General features: G+C 31.2%; 4 protein-coding genes across 6 annotated transcripts; 2 read left to right on the forward strand and 2 right to left on the reverse strand.

Annotated features, from left to right (window-relative positions):
* The first annotated feature begins 857 nt into the window (after nucleotides 1-857).
* Nucleotides 858-4,792, forward strand: LOC8277222 (nuclear pore complex protein NUP50A). 2 transcript variants are annotated; one of them, XM_002528142.4, is made up of 2 exons: nucleotides 858-1,092; nucleotides 3,076-4,792. In XM_002528142.4, the coding sequence occupies exon 2, from the start codon at nucleotides 3,166-3,168 to the stop codon at nucleotides 4,486-4,488; it is 1,323 nt and encodes a 440-aa protein (XP_002528188.2). In that variant the 5' UTR covers nucleotides 858-1,092; nucleotides 3,076-3,165; the 3' UTR covers nucleotides 4,489-4,792. The 2 variants fall into 2 exon arrangements, with proteins under 2 accessions (XP_002528188.2, XP_015580273.2); XM_015724787.3 differs by having other exon boundaries at nucleotides 1,021-1,092; nucleotides 3,132-4,792.
* Nucleotides 4,793-6,076: 1,284 nt separating this feature from the next.
* Nucleotides 6,077-7,077, reverse strand: LOC112536300 (thionin-like protein 2). Its single transcript, XM_025158971.2, has 2 exons — nucleotides 6,513-7,077; nucleotides 6,077-6,298 (listed from the first exon to the last, which is right to left on the reverse strand). The coding sequence occupies exons 1-2, from the start codon at nucleotides 6,799-6,801 to the stop codon at nucleotides 6,246-6,248; spliced, it is 342 nt and encodes a 113-aa protein (XP_025014739.1). The 5' UTR covers nucleotides 6,802-7,077; the 3' UTR covers nucleotides 6,077-6,245.
* A 1,458-nt stretch (nucleotides 7,078-8,535) lies between these two features.
* On the reverse strand, nucleotides 8,536-9,299 carry LOC125371000 (thionin-like protein 2). Its single transcript, XM_048378658.1, has 2 exons — nucleotides 8,908-9,299; nucleotides 8,536-8,742 (listed from the first exon to the last, which is right to left on the reverse strand). The coding sequence occupies exons 1-2, from the start codon at nucleotides 9,194-9,196 to the stop codon at nucleotides 8,675-8,677; spliced, it is 357 nt and encodes a 118-aa protein (XP_048234615.1). The 5' UTR covers nucleotides 9,197-9,299; the 3' UTR covers nucleotides 8,536-8,674.
* Nucleotides 9,300-13,737: 4,438 nt separating this feature from the next.
* Nucleotides 13,738-17,950, forward strand: LOC107261978 (scarecrow-like protein 23). 2 transcript variants are annotated; one of them, XM_048378657.1, is made up of 5 exons: nucleotides 13,738-15,247; nucleotides 15,366-15,425; nucleotides 16,153-16,303; nucleotides 17,024-17,088; nucleotides 17,337-17,950. In XM_048378657.1, exon 1 carries the CDS (start codon nucleotides 13,918-13,920, stop codon nucleotides 15,244-15,246), a length of 1,329 nt encoding a protein of 442 aa, XP_048234614.1. In that variant the 5' UTR covers nucleotides 13,738-13,917; the 3' UTR covers nucleotide 15,247; nucleotides 15,366-15,425; nucleotides 16,153-16,303; nucleotides 17,024-17,088; nucleotides 17,337-17,950. The 2 variants fall into 2 exon arrangements, with proteins under 2 accessions (XP_048234614.1, XP_048234613.1); XM_048378656.1 differs by having other exon boundaries at nucleotides 13,739-15,425.
* Nucleotides 17,951-18,975: the final 1,025 nt, after the last annotated feature.

Consider the following 18,975-nt stretch of genomic DNA (forward strand, 5'->3'; position numbering starts at 1 on the left):
ATTTATAACTAAATATTTAACCTGCATTTTATAGTAAAATACTTTTAATTATCTTTTTTCTTTTTTTCATTTGCTTTAGATATTTCGGTCAGATATTTATAATTTTCATTTTTATTAACTTAATAAACTAATACCTATAATCATTAATAATTATTTAATTCACCAAATACCTCACAATATATATATATATATATATATATATATATAGAAAAAGTAAGAGGAACAATAAAATTCACCAAGTAATTTCTTATTGCTGTTTAAAGATTGGTTAACAAAATAATTTATTAATTAATATAATTTAAATTTAAATAGAAAACAAAAATATTATGAATTAAGAATTTACTGCCGCAATAATATTATAATTTAAAAGTCTTATTTTACTTGAATTGCAATTTAACTTAAGCTATATGTCTTATAATAACAAGCAATCTTGCCTCTTGTGTAATGTTTTGTTAACATTTATTAAAAGATTCCCTTCATTTCAAAAAAAAAAGGCATAAAATTAGAAATATTAAGATTTAAAAAAAAAATTTGATGTTGTAAAATATATTAATAAATTAATAATAAAATATATTATATTTTTTTTATTTATTTAGTTAAGATTTAATTAATTATAATTAATTTTATATAAATTTAATCTAAACTAATTTCGCTCCATTTAAAACATATAAAATTTAAATTTATAAATAAATTTCATATATTTTCGGGATTTTTACCAAAACACAAAATCATCCACAATCTTACACAAATTCCATGAAACGACGAGTATGGTCATTATCCATTCCTCATTACAACACCAAATACACGTGCCTATTAGGCGGGACCCTCTCTTATATTCTGTCCCTTTAACCTGAAATGAGTAAGCGAGACCCTTCCCTGCATAATAATACTTAAGTAATAAATCCGTTTTTTATATCAAACCCATCCCTAAAAAATCCAAACCTTTTTTTTCTTTCTAAAAATTAATTAAAAAAATATATTTTTTCTTTTTAATCTTTGGATCTCTCTATTTGCTCTCTTTCCCTCTCTGGTTCTTTCTCTCTTTCTCTCTATCCTAGGGTTTTGCTTTCACTTCTTCTTTTGCTCTCTCTTGTAAGTCCTAATTACACTTTTATCCTTCTCTTTCCTAATTCTTCCATACGTTTAGGCTTCTGTTCATATATTTATTGATCTAGTAATGAAGATTTTGTTTATCTTTTTCATTTTTTATTGTTTCTATTATTTGTTTGCTTTCATTAGGTTTGAATTTCTTTTGTTCATTTCTGTTATTTTTGTTAATTGCTTAGCTTATGAAACCTTAGATTAGGCTGAATATCTTTCTGTTTGGTTGCCGGTAAAATGCAAATGAGAAGGTCTGAAGTTTGAACTTACATACATTTTGTTTTACTAACTTTGCTTACTTGACTAAGACAGCGCATAATACAGATAATCTTTTTGTTATTTTAGGGTTTATTTCTTAAACTATGAGTTTATTCACTAGTCCATTTTTTCCCTTTTCCTTTTTTAAATGATCGACTCTTTTGGATTTTTGAATTATTAGCGTTTCTTAACATTTTATGGGCATTTTTTTTTTCGCACAGCTTTCCTTCTTTGTTCTTCTTCTTTTTTTTTTTTCCTCTGTTTTGCCACCAATTATCTGTTTGTTATTCATTTTGAAAGTTGGTCACTTTTTTCTTGTAAAAATGAGCGACAAATTTTGATTGCACGGTTAGATATCCCTTAGATTTCCTTTTAAATTGAATTTCAAAATTCTATGTTTTGGCTAGGGAGTTTAGAAACCCGTTGAGGTTATATATGTTTAGATTTTTCAAGAAATTGAAGTTCTTATGGATATTGGGAAAGAAGGAACAAAGATAATAATTAAACGCATGCTTCTGATGTCAACATTAATGATTAGTATGAGTTATTTTCCGTTTTATGCATTGCGGTTGTTGACTAAGATTTAACTGTTGCTGTTATGCGCATTCCATACTGCACTTATTTTCTTTTTATTTTCTCTGTCTCATTTTCACACTGGGCAATTGCTTAGCTCTTTTATAGCTTACCATGGACCCATTTTGATTGTTCTTAGTTACTATCTGTGACTTATTTTAAGGCCTGCTCTCATGTTACTTGCATGCCTGAATGCTATTAGCACTCAGTTTGTATATATGGCATTAATAAAGTTATGAAATAGAAACCAATTTACTGCTTCTACAAAGCATAGTCTGGTGGAAAACAACTATGTAGTTTATGGTTTATAAACACAGCTTGGAAGACATGTTATAGGTGGTCAAGGAACTAATAAATGCTATTTATGTTTGGATTATACTTTCCTTTTTCATTTTGGACCAACTAGACTTGAATGTAAGAATCAATCTATGAATTGGATGGTGAGATCCAACTGTGCAAGAAACCTTGGCATTATGCAGTCAACAAATTAAAGACCAAAGTCTCACTGAATTTTAAGATTGATGTTTTGAGATTGAAACTTACTTGGCACGTAGCTATAATTTCTTGGGAGGCTGTCTCTCTCTTCCTGTTGCATAATAGGGTTGCGTATGATTAAAGTTTTAAAGTGGTGCCTACAATTCCTAACTAGGAGAAACAAGATACTTGTTTATGTCAGGATCCAGAGTTTGGGGAATGGGGCTTTTTATGAATCTTTGTTATAAGCTGTATATCTACAAGTCTATCAAGAGAAGAAAAGCTGTATGTACATGAGAACTGTATTTTTCTATAAAACTAGGTTGAAATATTTAGGTCCGGAAAGGTGTGAATTTGGCTGGGTATAGCATTTGGGTTTGTCTTAATCATAATTTGTAGATCTAGACAGTTTCTTATTTATTTTAATAGCGCTAATTTAGAAAAGTGAGATAAACTTGAGGACTTTATCTTGGAGATAATTGTTGAATATGTTTAATTGTAGGGGATTACATTACATGCATTTAGTTTTTTCTCATAGTTTTCCGTATATATTTTCTAGGCATTCTTTGCCAATATTCCCTCCCCCTCTTGTACTAACAAATGACTTTTAGCTGTCAAAGCTCAAATGATGATTGTTTATGACTATTTTTATGGTAATCATTTTTTCAGGAAAAGTCTTCTCTGTGAATCTGCAAAATCTCACTTATTTCATCTTACTGGGACAGAAACTCACGAGCAAGTGTATAAATTTGTTCATCAATGGGAGATGCAGAAAATACTCTTCCATCTTCAAAGAAGAGAGCTGCTGGAAGGGAGATTTCAAGAGACAACCCTGGTCTTGATGATGAGGAAGATACTTTAGAGCAAGAGACTGGAACCTTCAAGAGGGCCAGTGACGAGGTGCTGGCAGGCAGAAGAATTGTGAAAGTTCGTCGTAGCCAGACCTCATCTACCCCTTCATCCAATCCATTTGCTGGGATTCGCTTGGTTCCTCCTCCTGAACCAACTACAGTCCTTGCTGCAGCAGCAACTGAAGCAGTCACTTCTAATGAGAAAGCTTCAGAAGATAGGAAAAATGATGCAGTTAAAGATACTGAAGAGGGTAAAGATGAGACTGGTAAGCAGCTAGAAAGCAAAAGTGAAGAGCAAGTGGCTGAAACAGTGGCAAAGGAGATTGCTGAGGACAAGGAGAATAATGGTGTAGTTGATGAAGGAACTGAATCCAAAGTTGATAATGAAAACCCTGCAGAAGATGATAAGACAGAGAATGAAACAGCTGAGGGTGGTGAAAAGATAGAGAATGAAAAGGCTGCTGGTGATGAAGAGACAGAGAATGAGAAAGCCGTGGAAGGTGATAAGACTGAAACCGAAGAGAAGAAGGATAATGGTAGTGAAAATGTAGATCCGAGTGCTGAAAGCAAGCCTTTGAGCTCATTCCAACAGCTTTCTAGCAGTCAAAATGCTTTCACAGGGCTTGCTGGAACTGGGTTTTCAACTGCTTCATTTACCTTTGGTTCAGTTTCTAAGGATGGGTCATCAGGTACCAGTACTGGTTCTTTATTTGGTTTTGGTCTTTCTAATAATGGTAGTTCTTCAATCTTTGGCACACCGGGTTCTTCGATTGTCTCAAAGAATGAGGGAACTGGTTTTCCATCAATGCAAGAGATTCCAGTTGAGACAGGAGAAGAAAATGAGACAGTGGCTTTCTCTGCTGATTCAGTGTTGTTTGAGTTTCTTAATGGTGGGTGGAAAGAGCGGGGAAAGGGAGAGCTTAAGGTGAATGTCTCTACTACTGGGACAGAAAGAGCTAGACTTCTTATGAGAGCTAGAGGTAATTACAGGTTGATTTTGAATGCAAGTCTTTACCCTGACATGAAGCTCACGAATATGGAAAAGCGAGGGGTCACTTTTGCCTGCATGAATAGTACTAGTGAAAATAAGGATGGTCTTTCTACATTTGCTCTGAAGTTCAAGGATGGTTCCGTAGTAGAAGATTTCCGAGCAGCTGTAGCAGCGCATAAAGATAAAGCAGCTATAGTTCTGAAGACTCCAGAGAATTCGCCTAAGGGTTCAGATGAGTGAAAGGTGTTCTACAGTGATACATAGAATTCTTGTCCCTGGGCTGCTGTCTCCTCCTTGTTGCAGCAAAAAAGCATCTTCCTTGGAGTAGCCCTATGTAGTATGAGTCATGATGAAGTATGGTTCCTTTTTTGGTTGTTTAACTTCAATCTAGTCCTCAGGAAAATGCTTTACTTTATTTGGGTCAATTGCGGGTTCAAACTGCATAATTTGCAGCTCAAGAGATTTAGAATGTTCGACAATTTTATAGTTGCTCCCTCTAATAAGGGATAATATGATATATCAAATTGCATATGTTGCATGTTGATATTATTTCGTCATAGCTTAGTTTGTTGTGTCCAGTTTATTTAGCTGTTTTTAGAGTCTTGTGCGTTGAATAACACTAATATGAATTGAATCTGAATGCTCTCCCTTCCATTGGTGGGTTAAATTCAGTGTAGGTAACGGGTTATGCATGTCAATCCTTTCTTATTCCCATATATATAGGTTGCTAAATGATTGTCAGATAAACCTATACTTGTTCGAGTTTGTACGTCTGATAAACAGAATGGAAATTTCTGTTCATTAGTGCATGCTGTGTTCTCCTTGGATATAACCTGCCAATCCAGATTTAGTAGCAAGGTTAGAAGTTTTGAGCTGGCAGTGCATTAAGGCAGTGGTTAAATCTGTTTTCAACAATGCTTATTTGATGGTTAAAATCACATTTATTAATATCAATATCTTGCGTGTGAAATGATTGGGTTGTCTGATTAAATGCCTTGAATGTGTGGAATGCTTGAATGGTGTATAACTTGCACGCATTTTATTCATCAACTTATTGTGAAAGTTGTGATAGTGTCGTAACAATAGTGTGGTTCAATGTCTCGTTGGTGCACTTAAATTGCAGGTTGAGGCCTTGGTGGAGTTCTGTATTCTGGTTAACTTACTATTATTTAGGATGTTCAGTATGGACTGAAGGCAGATGGCACATTGGCAGAGTTCCTCAGGAATAGACTGGAACCTCGATTGTACTGTGCAAGTGGAAGTGGAAGGTCCACTTTCTTCGCATGTGCTATCATTTTGTCTCCATGCACTTCCCGAGCCATGTGACTTCCAGCTATCGTTATTAGTAAATATGTCTTATGCCAAACTTTTATATTATGATTTCTATCTTAATTTTCGTTTTAGCTACTTGTCAGCCTCACTTATTATATAACAACTAATAATTACTTGGGCTCATGGAACCCACTAAACTTAAATTGAAGGCTCTCTTATATTTATTATTATCACAAGTAGCAAGTTAGAATTCGTATGGGTTGCTTCTTCAAAGAAATCGAAAACTCAATAATGGCATGATTTGTGATTTCTGAATCAATTTCTTATACTATATGGATAAATGCAATAACAATTTGTCAATTGTTTTAATCTAACTTTTCAGCTTAGATTTTAAAATAAAGAATTTGAGGTTAAGAGATGAGAGAGGATTGCTTCTTCTTATTATTATTATTTTATTATCCATACTTATGGACTGGAAGAGATTAATCATAAACAATTAAGACATTCTAACCGGAGGTTAAAGGTGGACCCCAATTCACCACAGAGTTCTGGTGACTTAAGACAAAAAATCAAACATTTTGTCATTGTCATTCTAAAATGCGAACCCGTGAACGTTTAATTGATTGAAAAAGAAAAATAAAAAACATATATATATAAATATATATAGTAACAGTTACTACAGATTAAAACACCAAACTCTTCAGGGTGAGTGGGTTCTCAGGAAGCTAGGTGCATCTGTTTGAGCAAGAATCCACACAGCTTCCCACTTTCTTTTCCCCTGTCAACCACAATCAACGAAATCAATATATAAACCCCAACTTTTATTTTTTATCATTAGTTCTCACTTTGGTAGCTTCATTTTTTTTTATATAAAAAAAAGATTAGTTAAGTACTGGCTTGATAAATCAAGTTAAGAGCTCAAAGCCAAATATCCAAAAATAATATATATATATCACGGAATGAATGTTATAATTAGACAGAGAGAGGAGTACCAGGATCGTTCTTGGAGCTGAGATTGGTGCACAGAGAGGAAGCACAGCCAAGCTTGCAGAAGTCATGGATTTGTTGTTTATCATCCAAAGAAGAAGAAGTAGCAGGTAATGGCAATATGCAATCCTTGAGACACTTAAAAGCACAGGAATCTAAACAGCCACCAGAAATGATTAAACATATAAGAAAACATTCCTTGTAGCATTCAGAGAAAGCTGCATAAGACTGCCCTACAAGCAAGCTAAACACCAACAAAACCACCATAAAAGCCTTAGCTCTTCTCTCCTCCATTTCTACCTTTTCTTTTCTTCTTGAAATAAGAGAGGAAATGACAAAGTGGATGAATGGTATCCTTTTGTAGCTACAGCTATGTCCCAATATTATATGGGGTCTTTTTTTTTTTTTAATTTTTTGGTACTGGCAAGTTGGTGTATAAAGGATGTGAACTAGATTCTTATCAATAATTAAGAAACTAGGTATTTGTGATGATATTATTTAGTTAGCTGCCTACAGGGATATATTATTTGTTTCTCTTTTTTATAACCCTTTTTTTTCAAGTGACTTTGTCCATTCATGCTGGCTGTTAACCACTTTTTACTTATCATGTCATCTATACAACAAATCATGAGCAGTAAACAAAGACCTTAATGCAGGTTTAAGAAATATGACCAACTAAAAGCATATGACCACTGATCAAACGCATAAGGTAATCATTTCTGGTCATAAGATCTTTGCAAGAGAAACTAATTTTATTTGGATTTGCAAGTGAAATTTAGTATTTAACATTCTATGTAATATATAGAATCTGTTTCAAATAAAATGAATTTTATATTTACTTTAAATGTAAAACTTAATATCGCAACATTAGATGTTTCTTCTTTTTTCGACAAAAAAGAAAAAAATATAAAAGGAAAATAAAATAATAAAAATTAGAATTATTCTTTATAAAAAAAGCTTGTAGGTATAAAATTTATAGATATCGCAACATTAGATGTTTCTTTTTTTTTCTACAAAAAAAATATAAAAATAAAAAAATAAAATTTACAATTAATTTTTATAAAAAGAGCTTGTAGGTATAAAATTAATTTAAAAATCTTAATAAATTCGATTTAGATATAATCGATTTTATAAATTTAATGAATTATAATTTTAAATGAATTTTTCTTTACATCAAATATACTAAATTTGGATCTAGAAATAAACTTAAAAAAAACTAATGGAATTTATTAATATCAAACATAACGATAGGTCACTTTTTGTAAAAGGTGTATTTTCTCGTATACATGTTCCTAGAATTAGTTTTTTTTTATTATATATTTTATAATTCTTTTTAATGTTGTTGGGATTGTTAGATAAAAATATTATTTATCTATTTGTAGCTAAAAATATAAATATGTAAATTTATCAGCTATTTAAATGGATTAAGAAAATTGAGTCAAGCCTAAATTACTCAAATAGTTTATTATGTCGAGCTTAAACTTCTTAATACTCTATTTAAAAAACTCGAGAATTGACTAAAAAATTTCTTTTTAAAAAAATAAATTAAATATATTTATAATTAAAGCTCAATCGATTTTATTTTAGCTCAATTGAATATATTTAAATTTAATTTTTGAATTACAAAAAAAATTAAGTTATCAAATCTATTTTAAAAATGAAATTTAAATTTTAAATTTTATAATCGAATTCGAGATTGTTTCGATTCTACTACCTCGGTTGTTAATTTTTGTTATTAGGTTAGTAAATTAAGATTTTAAAAGTCTTTTAAGAAAGATTAAGAGATGATTAAAGAATTATTTTTTTTCTTATTGTATGCATCCTGCACCCAAAATATGGATTATCGTACGTGGAGGTTGAAAGTGGACTCCAGCCACCAGTGCCTTTGAATCAAAGACCAAAAAAAGAAAAACTTTGTTATTATCATTCTAACATGCGAACCCGTGAACACTTAATTATTAAAGAAATTATGAAAACGTGAAAAGTAAACAAACAAATAAATAAAATAATTATAATAAGTCCCCTAGAAACTGCAAATATGCTGTATATTAATGTATCGTCTTTCTTTTTCACTAGAATAACAGACCAAACATAGTTTAGTCTCAAGGTTTATCTGTTATCTTTAAAACTAGTAATAACAACAGTTACAAATTAAGACACCAACTCTTCATGGGGAGCAGTTCTTGGTGCATCTGTTTGAGCAGGAATTCACACAGCTTGCCACTTTCTTTTCCCCTGTCAACCCCACAATCAACAAATCCACTAATTAATCCCAGTTTATAGAATGTTTTCATTTTCCCATTCGTAAATTCATCAATAGTGGGAAAAGAAAAAAGAAAGAAAACAAACATAATCATAGAAATAATAAAAAATTATGTCTAGAGAGAGAGATTTGAGTACCAGGATCACTTTTGGAGCTGAGGTTGGTGCACAAAGAGGAAGCACAGCCAAACTTGCAGAAGTATTGGGTTTGTAGTTTATCATCTAAAGAATTGATAGATGATGATTGCAAGATGCAATCTTTGACACACTTAGTAGCACAGTTAAAGATAGAACCACCAGGTGTGATTACACATATAAGGAAGCAACCTTTGTAGCAATCACTGAAAGAACCTGCATAAGACTGCCCTACAAGCAAACTCAGCACCATAAAGACCATCCAAAAAGACTTGGCCCTTTTCTCCTCCATTTTTTCCTTTTCCTTTCTTGGAATAATATAGGAGAGAATATGAGACAAAAGTGAGATGAATGGTGCTATAGGTCCCAATTTATAGGGGTTTTTCTTTTCTGAAGTTTTCTTTTAGCAAGTTGGTGAATGAAGTATGTGCACTAAGAAAGTGGACATAATAATTAAATACGCATATTGAGTTGGTTTTTACTTGTAGGGATTCAGCCACTTCTTCTTTAAAAACTCTTTCTGTTTAAGTCATGACTTTGTCCATCAAGCTGGCTGTTAACCACTTTTTACTTGGGGGGAAATTCTATTGACAAGTCTATCTTAAGAACTTAACCAGGAACAGTAACTAGAGGGCTTAAGATGTTAGAACATATTACAACTAATAGCATGTCAGCACTCCTTTGGATTCATTAACACTTTCAATATAATTTCACAGCCAACTTTAACTTGACTGGAGCTCTGTATAATTGGCCTAATTGACATTATACCACCATACACTGAATGGAATGGTGATTCTTCTGTGTCATCAATACATTATATACAGCCACTCAAGGATCACAGGTTAATATAAATATTGTCAGCTTGGTACATATATATATATATGACATGAAAGAGTGAAGTGGGTTATAGATTAATGTATGGTATGGGTTAAATTATGATTAATATTGAAGCCCAGCCTCAGTCTTCTGGGCTATATATATAGATATACTGGACAAAGTTGTCCACGGGGTCTTCCCTGATGAGTTGAGTTGCCTCCTATCTTCTTCTCCTTTTAAACCCAAAACTGATGCAGAAGTCTCAAGTTCCCAGAGATAGGCCAGGCCTCCAAAGGATCTTGGACTTATTTGTCTGACAAATTACAGATTGAATAAAAATGGGAATGCATCAAGAACAAAATTAAAATGTCTAAATATTGTCTCATCACTTCTCCTTCAGAACAATTGAGCTTTTTTTTTTTTTTTTTTTTTATTATGTGAAAATATGATATAAAAATATAGTAACTACCTTTTTCCATAATAATTATCATTTGTTCCTTGTAGTCTACCAATATCTTTAAGCATCTCATATAACATGAATTTATAATTTATAATCATCATTAGATTATCCATATAAACCTTGTCATAACCATAAATAAGTATTTTAAAGTTCAAAAGATTTGAACAGATTCATTAAGAATATAAAAAATATTTATACATTTATAAACTCTAACTAATAATATAGCAATGAGTTTTGCTAGAGTATATTTTTAATTTTTAGACATATTATTTTAAATAATTAATTAATATTTATTGATGGTCAATGAGTTGACATATAATTTTAAATTATTTTTATAAATTAAAATTATATAGGTGAATCTTATAATCATAAAATAGCATTAATTAAATTTTAAAAATAGATTAAAAAATTTAAGAAATAAGAATAATATATTTGATTGATCAATAACTAAATATTATATATAACTAATTAATCTAGTATTTAATTATTTTATAAATTATAAAAATTTAAATAAAATTAACTTTTATAGATTTATTTGATAAGATACACCTATGGTATATTAGAATGACCCGCTAGCAATAGTGTGCATAAGCTGATTATCATTTCCATAATCACAATCTTTATTTCAGTGTAAATTACCACACAATTAGCAACCTTTTTAAAAAATAAAAATAAAAACTTGAAGGAAGTCGTGTAATTATTGTATAATAAAATATAGGACATAAGTTCATCTTGCATGCAACTAATAATTTTTCTTTTAGAATTTTAGGTTAGAGCCTCTCATGTTTAAGTTCAACATGATAAGCAATTTATAACATTGATTTGAAATTCAACAGTTAAAATTTTAATTAAAAAATTGAATTTAAAATTTAAAAAATATATAATATTTTATTAAATGATAAGTCTTAATTATTAATTTTCAATCAATGGTCATAATTATCTAAACATGAAAAAATGTTAATGATTTTGGTTAAAAAAATAAGGAAAAATAAAATTTTAAAAGCCAAAGACAGGAAAGGAATACAACCCAAACATTGACAATACCATTCCATTCCTCAATAATTCCATGCCAAAATATCAATAAGAATAAAAATACAATGTCTAACAATCATTTTTTATTTTAATTTTAATATGTATATTTATTTTTAACACGTAGCATTTGAGTTTATGAGTAATTTTATGATTTATTCTATTAATTTATTGATTAATGAGTTATATTTCTAATTAAAGATGGACTCTAATATTAAAAAATAATATTTAAATATATTATTAATATTATATTAACTAATAAATATTTTAATTAGATAATAATTCTAATTTTATTTTAAAAATAACATATTAATTATATTTTAATAATAAATTTAAAAATTAGATAATAATTTCAATTCTAAAACTAACATTTTAAATTATATTTTTGTTATTATTCATTAATAAATTAATTTCAAATATTTAGTTATTTTTACTTTAAAATATTATAATATCAATTATATTATATTGATAATATTAAGTTACAAAATATTAAAATTAATTAATAAATATTTTTAATATAATATTTATATTAATCACTAATAAAAATTATAAAATATTTAAGAAATAAAAATATCTAAAAATAAATATTAAACATTAAATTTATCCATTAAAATATATTTTTATAATTAAAATAAAAACAATAACTTGGAAGGTGTGGCAGAAAAAAAAAAGGGAACAGAAAAAGATTATCTACTTGGTGAATAGCTGGCTATTTTAAAATACAATATATGAAGAGGAGCTATTTTCTCTCCCTATTTTACCACGAAACCAAACAATACCTAACAACAACACCCTAACATTACCTACCTCTTCTCTCCTCCACCGTTGCCTTAATTAACTTCTTTTTTCCTTTTTGTGTGTGCATTAACAATGTCGCACAGGATTATAGATTAATATGATTGGTTTATAAGACAGTTGTCACATTCGTATTGGACGGTCCATGACATTAGCAAAACCTAATAAATAATTGTCCAATATAACTACAGTACTTGATTAAATTTTGCCCTATGTCACCAATTATTTCACTGGATACTGAATGGTCTATATCTTGCTGCTGTGTGCAGTGGCAACTGAATTATACACATTTATTTTTATTGATCGGTAAGCAACTGGGGATAAGCCTCGACACAATAATTACGGATGTAGTCTTGTTCTAGTGACACACTAACTGCATTCTGAAGCATTTTCTAATTAAAGATTATAAATTTAAATTTTTAGAATCATTGATAATGATTTTAACATTTAAGAAATTTGATTTAAATATACTATTATTATATTCAATATTTACACTTTAAAGCGAATACATTAAGAAAAAAGAATTTTATTTATTACAGTTTTGATGCATTCAACTTAAAAATTATTTTAGTGATCCGATCGACTGCTACATTTGAAGTATTGAGTATGCCTCAAATAAAGTGTCCCTTTTTCAAATGAGAATTTTTAGTTTCAAGTCTTTTTATTTGCATTTTGTACGGGTTAAATTTAAACATGGGATTTATAGTAATCCATAAGAAGAAAACAAAGAAAAGATTCAACAAACATAGCAACAGACAATCATAACTCTCACGAGGGATACATAGCGAGGCCTTGAACAAGGCTAAGTTCCTATGAACTAACTAACAGGCAATAGCATATCAGCAAGCCTAAGATATTGGGTTAGTAGCTTAATCAACAGACTCACTGGTAGGGGCTCAGCCTTGTTATTCTAAGGCTTGACTAAAATCCCATTGTTACCATCAATGAACAATATACAATTATCTACAATTACAAATTTATTTGCCAACTTGGTCTAAGCTTATTCTTTAATCAACAAATATTTATTCTTAATTTCTATCGATTTGAATTGTTAATATTCTTTTATCTATTGTTATTGCCATCCTCATATTTCAATAGCCAAAAGGGTCCTTAATGCCAAAAAATAAAAAGGGGAAGACTCAATTGATCAGATAAAACTAGACCAAAAAATTTCCAAGGGCTTAATAGATAAGAATTCAAAGTTTAAAAGGCTCCAATGCACATTTTTCATTCTGTTAATACATCAATTTGTTTTAACAATATTTTATCTTGGTTATTAAAATAACTTAATTCTAAAAAGAATTTTAAAAGAAAAATCCAGAATCAATTATATATATAAAATTAACAAAAGGCCAAAAGTTTAGAGATTAAAGACAAATTATTTTTTTATTAATATAAATGCGAATACGATTGGGACCGTATATATAATTTATTTAATCACTGTATATTTTTATGCTACAAAATAAAATAAAAATAATATTATAGTTCTGAAAAAATTTATCATTGTAACAAAAAATATTATTCGAAGAATCCAATGACGATTTGATTACCCAAATAATACTGATAGGTTAAATTAAATTAAATTAAATTCATAAAACAATGATTTTCCCTCCTTCCTAGTCCTTCCTTTAAATAAAACACAGTTAACGACAAGTCAACTACCTAACAACCTCCTTCACAAATAATAATAATAATAATAAACATTAAATTAATTACTACTATTATTTTACACACATGATGTCCCCGCCCTTCTCTGCTTACTATTACTATATACCCCAAAAAGTCATCTGCCTTTACGCTTTTAATTTTCCCTCACTTTCTCTCTTCCCAAACATATCTTTCTCTGACACATCTCTACAGCTTTAATTATAACAATCATTGAGTTTAATTATTATTATTGTTATTAATCCATCATGTTTCAGAGCTTAGTTCCTCAATCTCCCCCAATCAATTCCAATTCGAATTCCAATTCTAACCCTAATAATTCTACTTCTTCTTCCATGAAGACAGCTAAGCGCACCGCTAGAGAAACAATCGCAGCTGGCGACGATCCTTCTGCCAAAAGACCTAACTTAGATGATACCGCCGCCGCTATTAAAGAAGGAGAAGAAGAAGAAGAAGAAGATTCCACCGGTCTGAGACTCCTCGGTCTTTTGCTACAATGCGCTGAGTGTGTAGCCATGGACAACCTCGATGAAGCAGCTGATCTCCTCCCCGAAATCTCGGAACTCTCATCACCTTTCGGATCATCATTTGAGCGCGTTGGTTCTTACTTCGCTCACGCGCTTCAAGCGCGTGTAGTAAGTTCCTGTTTAGGTACTTACTCACCTTTAACGTCAAAATCCCTAACGTTAACTCAATCTCAGAAAATCTTCAACGCTTTCCAATCCTATAATTCAATCAGTCCATTAATCAAATTCTCTCATTTCACTGCTAATCAAGCAATTTTTCAAGCTTTGGATGGCGAGGATCGTGTGCACGTCATCGATTTTGATATTATGCAAGGCCTTCAATGGCCTGGATTGTTCCATATACTTGCTTCAAGGTCCAAAAAGATCCGGTCCATGAGGATAACCGGGTTTGGGTCTTCCTCTGAGTTGCTCGAGTCTACTGGGAGGAGACTAGCTGATTTTGCTAGCTCACTTGGTTTGCCATTTGAGTTCCATCCCTTGGAGGGTAAAATTGGAAGTGTGAGTGATATCAGTCAACTTGGGATTAGACCAAGAGAAGCTGTTGTTGTCCATTGGATGCATCATTGTCTTTATGATATAACAGGCAGCGATTTAGGGACGTTGAGATTGTTGACTTTGCTAAGGCCTAAATTGATCACAACTGCTGAACAAGATTTGAGTCACGCTGGTAGTTTTTTAGGTAGATTTGTTGAGGCTTTGCATTATTATAGTGCTTTATTTGATGCATTAGGGGATGGATTGGGTATAGACAGTGTGGAGAGACATACTGTGGAGCAGCAGTTGTTTGGGTGTGAGATTAGAAATATTGTTGCTGTTGGTGGGCCCAAGAGGACTGGTGAAGTGAAGGTGGAGAGATGGGGGAATGAGTTGAGACGGGCCGGGTTTCAACCCGTTTCGCTTGGGGGTAACCCGGCTGCTCAGGCTAGTTTGTTGCTAGGGATGTTCCCTTGGAAAGGGTATACTTTGGTTGAGGAGGAAAATGGGTGCTTAAAGTTGGGGTGGAAGGATTTGTCTCTGTTGACTGCCTCTGCTTGGAAGCCGTCTGACTGAAGTACTTTGTTTGGTCAAATGGATAATATAATTCTTTTTCTATTAAAACCAATGGGTTCAATCATTGGCGTAATTTGAGTTCATTGGATCAATCTATTTTATTATGATTGTTACTGCAGGACTGGGTTCTAGTGAATCTGTTTCCAGGAACTATTTGTATCCAGAACTACCAATGACAGGTATATAAATATCCTTAATTGATCTCAGTAATTGCAAATGAGAACGAAAGAAGAGAACTTACACTAGTGCATTATCATGACTTTGTATGATTTGCTCTTGAATTTTTTGCATTTCCACGAATAAAATTGCTAATAAGTTTGGAAACCAGGAATTAAATTATCAATTCAATTTTCACGCATTTACTCATAATGGATACATCTTATCTGTGAAGTGACATTGGCAAGATACTTCTATTACATTGACCATGCATGTTGTTTTGAGAGCAGTTTTTCTATGCATCCCAAACAAAATAAGCTAAGAAGGAAACAGGACAATGGGTTAATGAGCTTTGCAGCATGTTGCAAGTTCTGCAGCATGATGCGAAAGACAACTGTGTAGTTGTAGGTTTCTGATTTCGTGATTTGGTTTTTGCTAGTTCAGAACAATGGTGATGGATCAGGAATCAGGGATAAGGAGATCTGCAGTTAGATCAAATTATCACATGAGAAAAATGATACTTTATAATGTCTGATAAATGAGTCGCAGTTCTATAATTGGACTTATAATATCCTTTAAACAAATTTGAGCTGGCTACTATTTGAATTTGAATTGATCTTCAATGACATGGGATAGTCAATATGAGTTAGGTTTATGAAATATCTGAGGGCTCCATCTCCATTAATGATTTATTGGCTTTACAAACATGCCTCGATTTTGATTATTAACAAATAATTCCTGTATGGGCAGGCACGGGACTATCAATTTAAAAGTTATGATGCGTCCAGACATATGAAGCACACTTACAATGTCTTTGCAGCGATTTCTCATCCAAACTTCCTGAAACAATACAGGTTTCTGAGGATGTGACAGTTCATTTACAGCATTCATCAACTTACAGGTAATCTTAGTTCCGTAAACTTCTTAATTTCTGATGGAGAGTGCTTGGCCCTCATTATTTGTTTTATAGAAAGAAAGTGGCAGATAGACTTCGCATTCAAGTACCAGTAGTAAATTTATCTGAAGAGAGTTTCCCCTACCCTTTACTTGAACAAGATTTTTCAAATAGTTGTCTATACAGAATATATTCCAGCCATTTCTATCTGGTGTTTTTATTAAGTGGGAAATTCTTGGATAAATGTTTAACATGTATGCTTTGACGGTTCAGATTAATCTTTGTGGTCAAACTTTTATTTTCATACAATCTTTTTTTTTTTTGCAATAGGTAAATCTCATTAATATGTGAAAGTTGTTGAACTTGTCTTCTTCCTCTCTCTCTTTTTCCTCTTATATTTACTATGACTTGAAAGTGGTTGATGTTGGTACATATAGGGACAGCAGTTGAACTTACAAATATTGCTGTGTGGTACTGTGATAGGTTATACTAAGGGAACTATTATTGTCAAATTGGTGGAAAAGAACCTGTAGTCAGTACGGACAAGTGTAAAGATTATATGGGCCATAATATGAAATTCAGACTGTGAATATTAAGAATGTTTGAGCAGATCTTTAGTTCTGGACTCTACTAACAAGTTCCTGCCTTGCTACTTGATATTAGATCCCGAGAAAGGTTTTCTTGTACATTCTTACATTATAAGTTCTTTTTGCTTCTCTTAATTAGGCTACTGATGGAGAAGGGTCGCCTTTGATTGTCAAGGAATTGGGAAAATATGATCTTAACTACAAGTGAGTGGACATTTTTCTGCTTCATTTTGTGAAAGTTTTATGTTTGCATATGCTTATTTCACACATATCAATCCTTATGCTAATGGTGGCTACATCCTGTGTCGCCATTATATATATGCATCTCAATGAGTTTTAAGGTAACCTACTTTTCATAGGTTTAAGCCAGTTTGTGATTGTTGAGATTAGCATTAAACTTGCAATGTGTAGATGACTTACTTTTCTTGTATTTGCATTGCATTCGCCACCAGAGTTTAAAGCACAAGTTCAATGGGAGAGTTGTTGTACAGATTATATATCAGCATTAGCATGGAGAAACAAATGATTTTTTTGGCTCGACATTGGAATTTGTCTGGTGCCCGATGGAGAAGGTGTTGATTATCATTTTTTTCAATTCATTTACTATAGAAAAAAAGAATGGGTTATGAATCACTTCTAAATTGTTGGGGCAAATCCAAGTGTTGAAGGTAATTGGAGAAGGGAGAGCTTTGAAGTTTTCTTCCTTACTCTTTGTTGGTTGTTTACTTCCTTGCTTGCTTGCTTGGAGATGGGTAACATAAACAATTCCATGCCTACTTGCTGATTAAAATTTGGAAGGGCAGAGGTACGGTGCTCATGTTGGAATTTTGAAGGAGGGCTTCTTATGGTGGGTTTTCCTTATTGAATCATGTTAGTTGCTGAGTTAGGCTTGATACTTCCCCCGTTTGCCATGTATACCTTCTTGTACCTTTTGTAGGAACGAAATTAGACGTTCGGAGCTCTGATCATTATTTTAGCCAAACTCACCCGTATTCTGAAGTTCTTATTGATGAATCACATCCATTAATCCACTGAAATATATAAAGGACTTTTCTTTGCTTTGCTACTGTTAGAGTATTGCATCCATGGTTGTTGAATGATTAATGGATATAAAATTATAAATATTTATTGCTCTTTAGTTATTCAAAATATAAAATATTTAACATAAATGTTATTCATTCAACCTATACGCGTAATGCATTGAGAGTACCCAGTCACTCTCTAAGTTTTAAATAAACACTTAGATTATTACTTGTCAATTGATTCTAATTTTCATCTCCTAATAATAACAATAATAGTATTAATTATAAAATTAGAAATTAAAAACATTTAATTTAGATTTAGATTCTATTGAAAGTAAAGCATTGTAACGTTAGATATCTCAGCTGCTGTTAAATTAATACAAAATTATATCATTCTTTTAATAACATCCAAACCGGTAATACATTTTAAATTATTATCATTATTAAAGAAATAAATGTGTAAATTTAGGTTGTCGCTAGAGACAGCTACTAGCTACTCGATTTTCCTAATATCATCGTCGTTATACTTGTTTTCCTTTTTCCTTCAAACTAAGCAACTCTAGTGGTAGATGAAACTAAAGACAATAATTTATCATTGGTGTAACCGAAGAAGAAGGAGGAGAAGAGGACAATGATTCCGCTTGCTGGAAGGCTTAAATGCCTATTCACCCCCAATTTAGAGTCAATAGGAAATAATTTATTTATTTCATTACAATCAAATTTTTGAATAAATTTATTTTATCACATCATTTATAGATAAAAATAATTAATTATTAATATACGATATTATTTATTAAATGTTATATTTCTATTGATTGATTGATTGATTTATTATTATTATTATTAACCACCAATAATTAAAAACTAATTAATATAAATAGAATTAAAAGACAATAATTAGTTTCTAAGCTAGTTGTTTGCTAACCCAAAATTCAAGGAGCAAATTAGCATTTAAGCCATTGATGTATATTTGGTGGTGATACAATTCAAGAAGAGGACATAATATCTCTTTCTGTAATGAATTATGAAAGAAAAAGAAAAAGAAATATTTATAAAATAAAAAAAGAGA

Source organism: Ricinus communis, chromosome 8 (assembly GCF_019578655.1).
Source record: "Ricinus communis isolate WT05 ecotype wild-type chromosome 8, ASM1957865v1, whole genome shotgun sequence".
Taxonomy (NCBI): Eukaryota; Viridiplantae; Streptophyta; class Magnoliopsida; order Malpighiales; family Euphorbiaceae; genus Ricinus; species Ricinus communis.

Excerpts from the sequence above, each read along its gene's own strand:
- LOC8277222 (XM_002528142.4), top strand. The coding sequence starts at position 3,166 with ATGGGAGATGCAGAAAATACTCTTCCATCTTCAAAGAAGAGAGCTGCT.
- LOC112536300 (XM_025158971.2), bottom strand. The coding sequence starts at position 6,801 with ATGGAGGAGAGAAGAGCTAAGGCTTTTATGGTGGTTTTGTTGGTGTTT. Across the intron at positions 6,299-6,512 it reads CAGCTCCAAGAACGATCCTG|GGGAAAAGAAAGTGGGAAGC; the intron begins GTACTCCTCTCT and ends TGTGGTTGACAG.
- LOC125371000 (XM_048378658.1), bottom strand. The coding sequence starts at position 9,196 with ATGGAGGAGAAAAGGGCCAAGTCTTTTTGGATGGTCTTTATGGTGCTG. Across the intron at positions 8,743-8,907 it reads CAGCTCCAAAAGTGATCCTG|GGGAAAAGAAAGTGGCAAGC; the intron begins GTACTCAAATCT and ends TGGGGTTGACAG.
- LOC107261978 (XM_048378657.1), top strand. The coding sequence starts at position 13,918 with ATGTTTCAGAGCTTAGTTCCTCAATCTCCCCCAATCAATTCCAATTCG.